The sequence below is a fragment of the Vombatus ursinus genome, unplaced genomic scaffold, assembly GCF_900497805.2.
Source record: "Vombatus ursinus unplaced genomic scaffold, bare-nosed wombat genome assembly UNPS02014811.1, whole genome shotgun sequence".
NCBI classification, from domain to species: domain Eukaryota; kingdom Metazoa; phylum Chordata; class Mammalia; order Diprotodontia; family Vombatidae; genus Vombatus; species Vombatus ursinus.
The window spans coordinates 20630783-20645808 of record NW_020954589.1 but is presented as its reverse complement, the minus strand read 5'-3'; the positions used below and the strand labels follow the sequence as shown (position 1 = coordinate 20645808).

The 15026-nt window shown below is 44.5% G+C and overlaps 1 protein-coding gene across 5 annotated transcripts in view; it reads right to left on the bottom strand.

Moving 5' to 3' along the window:
• Positions 1-15026, bottom strand: part of LOC114053424 (forkhead box protein P4) — a 99165-nt gene that overhangs the window by 30096 nt on the left and 54043 nt on the right. For 3 of the 5 annotated variants that reach the window (XM_027876460.1, XM_027876463.1, XM_027876461.1), the window contains exons 4-5: positions 5158-5280; positions 3936-4022 (exon numbers count right to left, since the gene is read on the bottom strand). In XM_027876460.1, coding sequence (XP_027732261.1) covers positions 3936-4022; positions 5158-5280 — 210 coding nt within the window. The remainder of the gene's footprint in view (positions 1-3935; positions 4023-5157; positions 5281-15026) is intronic. The other 2 variants (XM_027876462.1, XM_027876464.1) reach the window with 1 other exon arrangement.

Genomic DNA, 15026 nt, shown 5'->3' with positions numbered 1-15026 from the left:
AAGTCCTTCCCAGGGGCCATCCCCCTTTCTATTCATTGCAGTAGCGGTGGGTGGAGGGAAAGCTTGCTCTCTACTACCCCTGGTTCATCAGAGACCTCTGGGTGCCATTCTGGCCTGGAACACAAGTCAGCTGACTTGTGTCACCCCACCTTCTTCTCTTTCCTCTAATAGCCCCAGCTTTTGAAAAAGCCACTGGTACATGGGGCAATGCTGAGAAGGGGGACAGCTCTACTCCCTTCTCCTGGTCTGGCCCTCCCTCTGGCATTCTCTCATTTTCTTCTCTATTGCCATCTTCTCTCTATTCTCTCCTTTTCTGTCCTCCCTTCCTTCCTTTCCACTACTGTTTTTTAAAATTTTTTTTCTGATCTTTCTTCTCCTTTCTCCCCCCCCTTTCTTTACTTAGTATCAAGAGAAGGAATAGATTTTAGCCATCATCTATTCCAATCCCTGTGTTTCCCAGATAAGGAAAAAGGCCCAGAGATGTTAAGGCCAAAGTTAGCAAGGAAGGTAGTAAGGTTCTCTGTGTTCTCAAAATCCATTCCTCTTTCCACTACTTTTTTTTTTTAGTGAGGCAATCAGGGTTAAGTGACTTGCCCAAGGTCACACAGCTAGTACGTGTCAAGTGTTTGGTCTGAGGCCGGATTTGAACTCAGGTCCTCCTGACTTCAGGGCCGGTGCTCTATCCACTGCACCACCTAGCTGCCCCTTTCCACTAATTTTTTTCCTCTTACTGAATCACCAAACTTAGAATGAGAAGATCATCTTGACAATACATCTCATGCAACTCAGCAGTCTCTTCTAGAGCATCCCTGATACATATGGTCTTATAGTCTCTGCTTGAATAGTGATCCAGACTAGAAGCTTACTACTTCTTAAGGCAGCACATTCCATATTTAAACAACTCTAATTATTGAGAAAGTTCTTCTATTGAGACCAAATCTTTCTTCCTGTGACTTCCAGCCTTTGGTACTAATCTTATCTCTTAGAGCTTTGAAGAATAAGTTTATTCTCTCTTTCACATGACAAGCCTTTAAATACTTAAAGATGGCAAACATGTCCTACTCCTCACCCCTCTTCTTAAGTCCTCCAGACTAAACACATCCAATTCTTTAAGCTATTCCCATTACAATGTGGTTTCCGGATCACTCACTGGCCTGGTCACCCTTCTCTAGATCCACTGCTATATGTCAATGTCCCTTTTATCTCTTATGTATAATCAGAAAAACTTCTCTCCAGAAGGTAGGGGCTCCCCAAGGAGGACAGAAGGTCACAAGCAGGCAAGATAAACCCCACAAGAACATGTTCAATCATTTCAATATACCACCACACACACATCCCTACACCCTAAACACACAATCACTTATACATAGGCATGTCTCTGCCTGGAACCACTGACCACAATCACCTCTTGTGACAGATAACATGCTGGGGTCAGAGGTGAAGCTTATCCTTTCGGTCCCACCAACTTTTCCCTTCCCTTCTTACTCCTACTCAGTACATACACCTGGTCACACCCACACGCAACTCTGCCTTCCACCCCCCAGCACACACAGATTCAGACAGGGCCATTCAGCCACATGCACAGGCAGAGACAAGTCAGTCAGTCAGCAAGTATTTATGGAGCCCTCCAGGGCCATGCCTGCCCTAGGAGCTTGCAATGATGTCTTGCTACTTATTGGGGAAAAAAAAAACATAAGATTGCAGATTTATAATGTCCTCATTAGAGCATAAGCTTCCTGAAAGCAGGGATTGTCTTACTTTTCCATTTGTATCCTAGCACTTAGCACTGTGTTTTTACAAATAGTAAGCATTTAATAAATCATTTGTTCAGAACTGGGAGAACCCTTACAAGCCATCAAATGCAGTTCCCTCATTCTGTAGATAAAACGTAGACATAGAGATGTTAAGTGACTTGTCCTGGGTCACAGAGCTAGTAAATGTCTTAGTCAAGATTTGAATCCAGGCATTCCTGACTCTAAGAGCAGTGTCCTAACCATAACACCACGATGGCTAACAAAATTAACCAAGAGGGGGGCAGCTAGGTGGCGCAGTGGATAGAGTACTGGCCCTGAAATCAGGAGGACCTGAGTTCAAATGTGGCCTCAGACCAAACATCACTTGACATTTACTAGCTGTGTGACCCTAGGCAAGTCGCTTAACCCCAATTGCCTAAAAAAAAAAAAAAAAAAAAAGATTAACCAAGAGGAAACACTAGAGATAGTATAGCAATTGTAAGAGTGAGTTGAAGTAGCAAAAGAAGCCACCAATTGTCCTGGTATGTTGGAGGGTGTTTAGTTCCAATCATGGAAGACTCCATGGAGAAGGCTGCTTGGAACTGTCATTTTTTTCCCAACATGGGAGGAAGGAGGTTATTTTTGGACACAGAGCAGGAGCTGTCAGGAGGGGCAGGAAGAAAAGTGTGGCTTGGATAGGATGGGCAGGCTGTTTGGAAGACTTTGAGAGGCAGAGAGATGAGGCAAACTGAAAGAGAAGGAAGGAGGGAACTTGGCATTTGGGAAGCTGATGAATAGAAAGCCACAGTATTGAGATCCACAGGAGAGACTTTAAGAGAATGGAAGGAATGTTGCAAAAGTATAAAAGTGTTTGGCCCCAAACACGAGATTTGAGAATCTCTTCCATCCCGATCTTTTGCAGAGGTTGGGGGGGGGTGGGGAAACTGGTAAAGAGGAGTAGTCCATGAGTGTGGACTATTGCTTACAATGCCAGGTTTTTTTGTATGTGTTGAACTGTCTTGCTAATTTTTCTTTTCTCTCTTTCATCTTTAAAAAAAAAATTATTTGTTTTAAGGAATGGCTCTTGGGAGGCATACAATGAGAAACAGGAGTGATTTAAAAAAAATATACATAAAAATCTATCTAAAAAAAACAACAGAGAGATTTAAGGCATAAGAAAGTACAAAGTGAGGCACATGCACATACACATACACCTCCAGGAAGTTACACATATACAGGCATGCAAACATGGCTCGAGCTACACACTCACACCTAAATTCCCACACAATTGTCCCATACGGTAAAAGGGAACACAACTAATCAGGTAGTGGCCTGGGGATAAGATGGTACACAGAATAAGAAGAAAGAAAGAGGGATGGAGCAGCATGGGGAAAAACTGGTCACCAACTAGACACCTAGGTGGCACAGTGGAAAGAACCTGGTGTCAGGAAGACCTGAGTTCAAATACAGCCTCAGATATTTACTAGGTATGAGACCTTGGGCAAGTCACTTAATCTACCTCAGTTTACTCAACTGCAAAATGGGGATACTAACAGCACTTATCTGCCAGGGCTGTTGTGAGGATCAGGTGGGATAATAATTGTAAAGCACTTAGCATAGTGCCTGGCACATAGTAGGCACTATAAAAATGTTAGCTTTCTTCATCATCATTATTTATTATTATGATTATTATTAAAATCTGGCCTCAGACACTTCTTAGCTATATGATCCTGGGCAAATCACTTAACCTCTGTTTGCCTCTGTTTCCTTAACTGCAAAACGGGAATAATAATAGCACCTCCCCGCCAGGGCTGTTGTGAGGATTATATGAGATAATAATTGTAAAGCACTTAGCACAGTGCCTGGCACACAGTAGGCGATATATATATTTACCTATTTATCATTATTATTTTTTTTCTCTGTGATCCTGGACAAGTCACTTAACCTCCGCCTTAGTAGCCTCCATTATAAAATAGAGATAATAACAGCGCTACTTCCCAAAGTTGTTATGAGGATAAAATGAGATAAAAATTGTGCCTGCCACACTGGAGCTTAATAAATGCTTGCTTCTTCTTCAACTACACCATTGCCACAGGCTTCTCTACTTCCTAGGAAGGGCTAGAGGTAAAGTGAGTGGGGGGGAGTGGAGGGAAAGAAAGGGTACAGGGCCCAGGCTGCCTGCCCCTCACCCAAGCCTCTTACCTCTTTGGGTTGCTGTTTCCCAGCTTGCTGCTGGGTGAGGAGCTGTAAATGAAGCTGTTCTTGTTGTTTCTTGTAATATTCCTGTAACTGGGGCATAAGGGAAGGGTGGGAATAGGTCATAGAAGGAAAAAACAAACAAACAAGCAAACAAACCCAAGTCTGGGTTGCTTTCTTTCTTCTTCTACCCCACCTCCCAACTGTGGACTACTCATTGCCTTAAAGCGAGGGTGGAAACTGCATCCAACTTGCTTGGTAAAATGGATCCAGGAGTCCAACCTGGCAGACCCTTTCCCAGGGAAAAAGCACGGACCCAGGATTCAGAGGACCTGGAATCAAAACTTTTCTCTGATCCTTACTACCTGAGTGACCTATGGCAAGTCAGCTGGGCCCCAGATTCCTCATCTGTCAAATGAAGGGGTTAGACTAAAATGGCTTGGGAGGGCCCTTTGATCAGTGTCTGGATCTCGGCTCTGATCCTATGACCCCTGCCTGCTGAGAACTATTTTTGGGGAATGTGGCAGGGCAAGAAGAGAAGAGGTTGGTGAGAGGACGGACTTGGTGTCTAGTGTAAGTCACCAGGCAAAGGGATTCTTCATAAAGGGAGGGCACAGTCCTTCCCTCAGCCTCTTCGCCTCCTAGAGGAGAGATGAAGCCTCCCAGATACGGCTGAGGCTAGGGTTCTTAAATCCTTTGTCCCAGCCCTCCCCTCCCTGCAGGAGTGGAAGAGAGATCTCCTGTACAGGTCAGAACATCTGATCTTTTTTTCTTCTCAGGCCCAGAGCTCTGAAAATGGGGGTAGGACCGGTACCTCAGGAACCCCCAGGGGACTAGGGAGTAGAGTGTGAATATAACCCTCAACAAAGAAAAAGAAAAAAATGATCTTTGACCTGTACCCAGCCGTTCTAGAAGAATGCAGGCCTGTCTAGCCTGTGCGGTTTCCCTGACTGTCAAACAGGTTTCTGTTACCCTCCCAGGCCCCACCTCTCCACTGGAGCTGGGGGCTCCCCTCAGCATTGGTAGTAAACAAGGACCAGAGGCAGAAAACCAGGCCTGAGGGGGGAAAGAGGAGACCACCAGGAAGAAGGTGAAGAAGGTGGGCCTCTTGGTCCCACGCCTTACTCTACCCACTCAGTAACAGGCCTGAACTTGTGTAGTGTCGAGGACACTGGTAGTGAGAGATGAGAAGAGGGGACAAAGAGGTTGGGGATAGGTGGGGTCTCACCTGTTGAAGCATGATGGCCTGTTGCTGCTGCAGCAAGGCCTGGAGCTGAGGAGGTGACAGGATCTGCTGCATCTGCTGGGGGGTGATCATCTGAGGTGACATCATGGCCACAGACACCGGCACCTGGGGCCAGAGGAGAAGACAAAGTCAAACATTGTCTCCACTCAGCATTCTCCAGGCCTCTCCAGGCCTTTCTCATTCCTATTCCCAGGAGTAGGCATGCCATACCCCAAAACACAGAACCCCAGAAATGGAAGAGCCTCAGAATCCAACTTGGCCAACTTATACCTGAACAAGAATCCTCTCTACAACGTTCCTGAAAAGTGGTCGGTTGGTCTACAAGCATTTATTACTTATTTATTTATTTATTTAGTCTACAAGACTACCATGTATGTGTCAGGCATAGTGCTAAACCTTGGCAATATAAAGAAAGGCAAAAGACAATCCTTACCCTCTAGAAGCTTATATTCCAATGGTACCTTACTCCCCAACACACACTCTTCTATCCAGTAACACTGGTCTTCTGGTTGTTCCACAAACAAGACACTCCATCTCTTAGCTATCAGCTTTCTCTCTGGTTGTCCTCCATGCCTTAAACATTGTCCCTCCTCTGTTTTGATTACTGACCTCCCTGGCTTCCTTTAAGTCCCAAATAAAATTTCACCTTCTACAGGAAGCCTTCTTGAACCCCTCTTAACTCCTGTGCCTTCCCTCTGTTCATTATTTCCTAATTATCCTGTATATGGCTTGCTTTGTATATATTTGTTTTATGTTTCTTCTCTATTAGATTGTAAGCTCCTAGAGGGCAGCTAGGTGGCACAGAGGATGGAGAGCTACTCCTGGAGTCAGAAGCAAAACAGTTCCTGGACTCAAGGAGGTATCATTCTAATGAGGGAGACAATGTGCAAACAATTCTACACAACCAAGGGCTATGTGGAGAAAATGGGAGGTAATCTCAGAGGGAAGGGACCAGGAAGAGGGAGGGGGAGCAGGAAAGGCCTTTTGTGGAAAGTGGGCATTCCAGGTATGGGAAATAGCCATTGCAAAGGCCTGGGGATGGGAAATGGAGTAATGTGTGCAAGGAACAGCCTACTCACTGGATTGTTGAGTTTGTGGAGGAGAGTAAGTAAGATGTGAAAAGCCTGGAAAGGTAGGAAGGGGCCAACTTAGGAAGGAAATCTTTCCTTACATCAAGCTGGAATCTTCCTCTCTCTAGTCTACCCATTGATCCCTGGAACCAAGTAGAAGAAGTCCAATCCCTCTCTCCTAATACTTGAAGACAATAATCGTGGCCCCTTCCTTCTCACCTCTAACTGTCTTCTCTTCTCCATGTTAAACATCACCTATTCCTTCAACTGAGAATCATCTGGGCCTTGTTTCCAATCCCCCTGACATTCCAGTCACCCTCCTCCCCCACCTTTGCAATGTTCTTGCTAAAATGTGGCACAGAGAACCCAATACTCCAAAAGTTGTCTGACCAAAGGGACTATCACCTCCCTAATACTAGACGCTGTGCCTCTCTTAGTGCAGCTGAGGTCAGCAATAGCTTTTTGGGCTGTTGTGTCATGCTGTTGACTCATATTGAGCTTGTTGAAGAAGATGCTGATGGATGCCAATGCTTAGGTGCCCATGGGTGACCAGGAGTTCTTGATGTATGAAGAGAATGACTAGAGCACGGCCAACAGGACCTAGAGGCTACTTTGGTTTTTTCCTGGCAGAGATGGGCTGAATGGAGCCATCCTCACTCTCACAAAGCCTTACTCCCTCAGATGCAGCAGAGATACCTGGGTTCAAATCCCAGCTCTGGCATTGAGTAACGATATGATTCTGGGCAAATTTCTAAACCTAAACCTCTCTGAGCCTCAGTTTCCTCAGCTGGAAAAATATTATGATAAGAATATAGTAATATTTGTAAATTCTACCTCACAGGGTTGCTAGGACGGAAGCACTTTAAAAGGTAAAACATGTTATATTTTATTATTAATAATATATATTATTATTATTATATATTATAGCCCTAGTCAGAGTTGGTGATAAAATCAGTGACTATGGAACTTACAGAAGCACAGTGGGGTTTAAACGTATGACCCCAGCCTGCTTAAGAAGAACAACCACTCTCATTTATGTTACATTTTACAGTTTACAAATCACTTTTATCTCAACAACCCTGTAAGGAAGGCAGTAAAAGTATTTGTTGTTCAGTCATGTTCAACTCTTCATGACCCCATTTGGGGTTTTCTTGGCAGAGTGGTTTGCCATTTCCTCCTCCAGCTCATTTTACAGATGAAGAAACTGAGGCAAACAGGGTTAAGTGACTTGCCCAGGGTCACATAGCTAGTTAGTGTGTGAGGCCAGATTTGAACTCAAGAAGAGGAGACTTCCTGACTCCAGGCCTAGCAATCTTTCTACTGCACTACCTAGTTGCCCAGTAAAATATTATTGTCCCCCCTTTGCAAGGGAGGAAACTGAGTCCCAGAGAAGAGACTTGTCCAACATCACATGGGTAGTAAATAACAAAAGCTGAAATTCTAACGCAGGTCCTCTGATTCCAAATCCATATTGGCATATGGATTTGCAAACACAGACAAGTACTCATACTTTGTGGACTCCTGGACCCCCCCAAAACAGCTGAGTTTGAAAGTACCTAGGATGCAAGAAAAGAAGCAAGAAACTGGGTGGATAGATGGGCCTGCTACGTAGGAATACAGAGCAACTCACTACTCTGCCATTTCCCCCAGGGGCAGTATTAGAGAGCCAGACTTAGCACTCTCATTTAGCTTTCAGGTTCCATATCTGAGTCCTGGAGGAGATTGTGGAAAGTTTGGAGACCCTGACCCTCAGGTCAGCAAGACCAAGGCACAGATTCATAGCTCCTAGGGCTCCAAGGAAGGTTAGAGGTCATCTAACCTTTATTTGAAACAGAGGAAACTGAGGCCCAGAGAGGCATGATGCTTTACCCAAAGTATCATAATTAGGAAACAGCAGAGCTGGGATTTGAACCTAGGTTTTCTAATTCAAAAATCAGTGTTCTTTCTACTCCATGGTATGCTAGCTTTTCCTTGCCTGTACGTCTATGCTACTCTCTCTTATCAACCAATTTGAATTCTACCCCGACTGCCTTTGAAGCCCAGATGCAATTCTTCCTCCTCTGTGACAGACAGCCCCAGCCTGGCCAGTCTTACCCTTCTCTAAATTCCTGCAGTATTTGGCTGTCTTCACTGTTTTTATGCATATATTCTCATCTCCCCAACTACAATAAAACCTGTATTAAAGGGAAAGCAACTACAAAATCCTCATTAATAAGGATTGTTTTTCTTCCCTGAACTCCACTTTTTGGAGAAAGAGGCAAATGGAAAAAAGGGGGTGGGGTGGGGGGGGGGTGGAGAGACTTTCAGGGATTTGTTTAAAAATAAACAAACAAACAAAGCAAGCCAAACAACTTCCAGGCTATGTCCTTGGCTCCTTATACATCTCTCTTCTAAAGCCTTCCCTCCCTCTACCCCCTCCCCTCCAGATGAGAATTCCTGATCAGCAACAAAATTGGGAAAACAAAACCACAAATCCACACAAAAGAATAAAGGATCAGGAGACTGGGAAGCAAACAGGACATTTTTGTTCTGATTTTGCTCAAGTTAATACACACATTGATTTGAACAAATTGTAAATAATTTTGAGTTTTGGGTTTTATGTATGGATCATTTTCTTTGTTTATCTGAATATTTGTTTTTGTTCTTGGTTACCAATGTTGGGAGGAAGAGAGGGAGGAAGGGAGGGAAGAAGAGAGGGAAAGAGAGAGAAAGAGGGAGGGGGAAGGAAAGAGATAGAGACAGAGACAGAGGGAAAGAGGGAGGGAGAGAGAGGGAGAGGGAAGGAGAGGAAAAGGGAGAAGGAGAAGGGGAGAGAGAGGGAGGGAGGGAAAGAGAGAGAGAGAGAGAGAGAGAGAGAGAGAGAGAGAATATTTATTTCTGCTCAGAGTGTTGGGACCTGACCTAAAAGATTTTCAATCAGCAAAGAAAGTTTCCATTGTTTTCTGAGTACTATAATTAATAAATCAGGAAAGAGGACTGAAAAAGAAATCCTGGGTTGCAGTCAATAGACTTAAGTTCAAAACCCCAGTAACATCGCTAACTTCCTGTGTGACCTTAGACAAATCTCTTCCCCTCTCTGAGCCTCAGTTGGAAAATGAAGAGGTTGCACCAAAATGATCACCGTGATCTCTTCCAGCTCTAAATTCACCAGTCTGGGATTGTAAAAAGACTTTCAAGAGTCAAAGATTATAAAATATGGAAAGAGTTGTTGTAGGGCAGTGGACCCCTACAACATCAACTCTTCCCATATTTTATAATCTTTGACCCTTGAAGACAGGCATGTTAATATACTATTGATGAAAGTAGAACTGGTTTAAGTTCTGGAAAGATATTTGAAATTGTGGTTAAAAAAAACACTAAGGGTATGGACTGTCCATACCCTTTGACTCATACCCTGGGCATATGCCCCAAGAGGGTCAAAGATAGAAAGTAAAGTCCAACATATACAAAAACACTTCTAGAGATATTTTTTATAGTAGCAAAGAACTGGAAACAAATTAGATGCTGAATGATGAGGGAATAGCTAAACAAATTGTGATACAAGACTATGATTACGAATATTACAATGACTAAGAAGAATATAAGAAGGCATAGGAAACCAATAAACGGATACAAAGTAAAATAAGCAGAAGCAGGAAAATAACATGCACAATGACAACAACAATGTAAATGGAAAGAACAACAAAAATGGAAACTGAATGCTTTATAATTACAATGACCAAGCTTGGTCTGTAGAAAAGATATAAGAATATATCTCCCTCTCTTCTTTGCAGAGGTGGGGCGCTATGGATGTGGATCACTGAATACACTGTCAGATTTGATTAACGCATTGTTCATTTTGCCGAATGGCTTTTTTCCCCTTTATCTTTTATTAGGAGATGAAGATAATTAAAAACAAAAGATATTAATTAAAATTTCTGGAAGCAATCAGTAGGAAGGAAGGGAAGAGGGAAGGAGGGAGGGAAGAAAGAAGAGAGGGAGGAAGGAAGGAAGGAAGGAAGGAAGGAAGGAAGGAAGGAAGGAAGGAAGGAAGAAAGGAAGGAAGGAAGAAAGGAAGGAAGGAAGCAAGTTCAGAATTCTTTAGCATCCCTAACCTCCCAAGCTTTGCCTTCTATGACCCTGGAATACTTGAAGAAATGAAACCCCATAAGCTGTCAATGTCTTACACACAGTAGGTACTTAATAATACTCTTTTCAATCTCTGAAAAATCTAGAGAAATGAGAGGCAACCTTTGTCAGGAATGGAGGTGGGAGAGAGAGGAACCAACTTACAGCTAGGAAACTGATAGCACAGTATAGCTGGAGGAGTGCTGGATTTGGAGTCAGAGGACTTGAGTTTGAATCCTGGCTATGCCACTAACTACATGGGCAACCTTGGACAAGCCATCTTACCTTTCAGAGTCCCAGATTCTGTATCTGGAAAATGAGAAAGCTAGACTAAATGGCCACCTGAGGTCCCTCCTAACTCTGTAAGCCTGTGTATAACCTCTCTCAGTAGGCTGCGACAGTTTTTCATTCACTTCCTTTATCTGAATTTTTTTCTTCTCTGACACTGTCATCCCTTTCCTCTAAGTCCATCATAGACACTCATTCTCCCTTCTTTTTTTCTACATGTCTCTTTCACTTTTAGCCTTCACTATAGCCTACTATTGACCCCTATGGGTCACTGCTTGACTGGGAACACTCAGAACTAAAGAGGTTGGTTACCTAGCCCTCAGCAGGCAATTAGTCAGTCAACAAGCATTTATTAAGCACTAGAGGTTGCTCTCCATTTCCAGGGGTCCAATTTAGAGTTAGAGTCCTAAAGTTACAGCTCAAAGGGAACTCCAAAGCCATCCAGTCCAATCCCTTCATTTTTCAGATGAGGAAACTGAGGACCAGAGAGTTTAGGTGACAGAGGTAAAATCTGAACCCAGGTCCTCTGATTCCTAATCACTTGCTCAATTCACTGAACCACACTCCCATGAAGATTGATGCTCAGAGAGAACTATCTTGCCCAAAGTCACAGAGCTAGTAAGTAGCAGTTGGGATTTTGAATCTAGGTTTTATGACTCTAATTCTAGGGTTCTTTCCATTTACACCATGCTTCCTTCTGGGGAGATGGGGGTGGGAGTGGAACACACAGATTTGGCCCACAACAGGAGAATCTGAGGTCAGACACAAGGAAGAACTTTCTGGCTATGAAAAGTATGAGTCACTAGGAAGAATAAGTGAGAGACGCTATGGGGATCTGTTTTCCGGGGGAGACTAACCCTCTCCCCCTGTGGCTGTCTGGTCTGGAGGTAAAGGAGTGGACAAGATGACTCTTTAAAGTCCCCTGCATCTGTGAATCTGTGATTCAGTTTATCAAGACAACTGAATCTCTGGGCCTGCGCCCAACCCACTCTGTCTTGGTCCAAGAAGTTACATGGAATGAGTGCTGCTCACTAAAATGGCACAGCTGACATCATGATGCCTTTGGCCAAGTCAAGGAATAGCTGCCTACATCCCTGACTTTAACCCCTTTCTCAAGGGGCCTCACTTCCTCTGTCTCATGAGAATTGGACTCCAGCTTCCCCCAATCTCCTCCCCGCGGCTTCAGAGGCCTGGGTTAGGGATGTGTCAGGATGGGCATCTGCCAGATAGTGAGCTCAGCAAAGTTAATGAGTCACCATCTGGCCAGGAGCCAGCCCAGTAAAGTGCTTACTAAGGCTAAGAGTCACAGGCCACCCGCCCCTAAACCCTCTCCTCCCTGCCCCGGAGCTAAGAGCCAAAGAATCTCCCCCAACGGTCCTGCCGCCCCTCCCTCCCTCCAACTAGTTCTCTCTCCCAGCCAAAGATCATTTACACTGAGAGCATCTTGGCTGGTAAAGACTGAGTGGAGAGGGATCATGGAATAGTGACAGGACAGGTTCATATCAGGCTGGGGTCCCCCAGATGAATGAGACTGATGCACTGGAGCCAAACCCTCAACTGAACATCATGTAGTGGATAGTAGATGTCTTGCTGCAAGTTGAAATCAAGAAGACAGATTAAATTAAGTGATTTCTAAGGGAGTATATGTGTGGGTGTGGGTGTGTGTGGGGGGTAGAATCTTTGGGAAATGACAGTGATAGGAAAAACCCATCAATAAGACATTTTTTAAAACCTGGGTTAAAATACTATCACAGCCACATATTAGCTGTGTGACCATGGGCAAGTCATGTCTGTCTGCCTCAGTTTCCTCCTCTATAAAATAGGAATGATAATAATAACACCTATCTCACACGGTTGTTGTGAGGATCAAATGAGATAATGCATGTTAATAGTGTTTTACAAACCTTAAAAGCTATATAAGGATTCCTTTGACCCTGGAAAAGGATGGAGAGAGAGAGAAAAATCCTAGCTTGAACTCTGACAGAAAATGATTGGGAGTGTCCAAATACAAGGTATCAGGAATGACTATACTCTCTCTACTTTGAGGAACAGAGGACCAGGCCTGAACTTGAAGGGGGAAGGACTGAAGTGAGATAGTGGGTGAAACTTCTGAAATGCTGGAAGGAAAAATATCCAAGACATCCTTGCAGGAAATTTGAGGCTGGGAAATAGTGGGTCCTCCCAAGGGTACCAAACCCCCACCTCTTTAATGATTGAGCACCAAGCCTCTCATTCCCTCCAAGCCCTGGCAAAAGATGTTGACCACCCCTCCCTAGGCCACAGTCAGAAATTTAACACCAAATTTGGGAACTCAATTGAATTTGGCTGGAGAGATGTTCAGGGAACCCTTGGGAGTAGGGAGAACGGGAGGGAGGCCCAAAGAACTGGGGAGGCAAGCAGCGGAGCAGGAAAAGGGCCGCCATCGATCTGTCTTCATTACCCATTTCACTCAAGTTTCAAATCAACAAAATACACTTTTCTGCTTCAGTGCAGTCTCCATTCCCCCCCCCCAATTCTCACCCTCCCCACATCTCCCTACCAGCTTCTGAGCTCAGAAGAAAAGCAATTTCCCCAGAAAGTCTCCAGATTCCCCTACTCCCTGGAAAGAACCTCCTTCCTTTGGAGTCAGGATTTAGGGAGTGGGGAAAAATAGATTAGAGTGTTGGGGGGGGAGTGGTATTCCTTCATATCTCTAGAGAAAATTAACATGTCTAGATGATGAGTGAGAGGAGAGGAAAGTCTAAGGGTCCTGATTCAAATAAGCATAGCAGGATGTTCCCCTAGACCCCATTCTCTGAGACCACCTTCCCTCAGGACACAAGGGGAGGTCCAGACTGGGGCTCTGTTCTCAATTATTGGAAGAAGATATGATTTGAGGGAGTAGGGGAAAAGGTTCTGAAAAGAACCCCATCTGGCTCTTTACCTCTAGTTACAAAGATCCCTCACAAAGTCCAGACTGACTAGGATTGCTATTGTCCATTATCAAGTGAGACAATATTTGTAAAGCACTTAGCACAGAGTCAGGGGTATAGTAGGTGCTTAATAAATGCATTCTCCCTTTCTTTCATTCCACATATTGGGGAACAGCCCCTGAAAAATCATTTCTGATGCCAGACCCTAATCCCTCCTGATGCAGCTCAACTTTATTCACCTTTGTCCTCTTGCTAGCACTGTTAGCAATCTGCAGAGTTTTGGAAAGTGACCTCCACTCCATGGTGTGACATTCATAAAGAGTCCCCCCCTGCCAGGGGAGGTGGCCATGTTTCCTGAGGATGGGTTTGGATGGAGGAACAGTGCTCCTACATTCATTTCAGACCTAGACCCAAGGTTATTTCCTGTTTTCTCTACCTTCAGGAGAATCATGGGATAGCATATTTCTAATTTGAAAGGGCCTCAGAGGTCATTTAGTAAACCTCTCATTTTACAGATGATAAAACTGAGGCCCAGTGATCAAATGACTGGCCGGAGGTCCCCAGGATTTGAACTCAGGTGCTCTGTTTCCTTGCTCCCTGGAGGAGTTGGTCCTCTCAGTTTTGGAATTCTGCTCTGGGGTGAACTGTCCTGATTGGTGAGTGCATACAAACTCACCTGGACTACTCTAGTCTAGCCAACCCCAGACAATGTTTCACCTCCCATTCGCTCAACTACCAGGAAACCCCAGGCCTACTTACAAGGGCTCTTTGGGGGGCACAGACTGTCTCCTTTTTGTCTTTGTACCCTCTGCGCCTAACAAGAGTGCCTGGCGTACAGCAGGTGCTTAATAAATGCTCTTTCATGGGGCAGCTAGGTGGTGCAGTGGATAGAGCACCGGCCCTGAAGTCAGGAGGACCTGAGTTCAAATCCGGCCTCAGACCAAACACTTGACATGTACTAGATGTGTGACCTTGGGCAAGTCACTTAACCCCAACTGCCTCACCAAAAAACAAAAACAAAAACAAAAAAAATAAATGCTCTTTCATTCACTCATTTGTTCTGACTCCAAATGCAGTTCCTTTCTACTAGACCACATGGGGCCAACATTTGGGTGGGAGGGCTTTGGCTGATTACAATGGTTGGTTTAGGAAGTCATTTTCCCCTAACCTTACCCACTTCTTCTCTACCAGCCCTTTGATTAAGACTTGGATTATTATGATGATGTCTTACATCTCTGTGCAACTATAAAACTTCCCCAAACTATTTCAAATACATGTGTCAGAAAAAACTATTAATTGCCAAATCTCCCACATGGGGGCGCAGCTCAGCCCTAGACCCTTCTTGCCATCTCCCTCCACTCTGCAGGCCCCCACTGCAGAGCTGGCCCCCTCTCCCCAATCTCTCATTATTCTACCCTGCTTCCCCCTGCCCCCCCCCAACACACACACACACACACACACACACACACACACA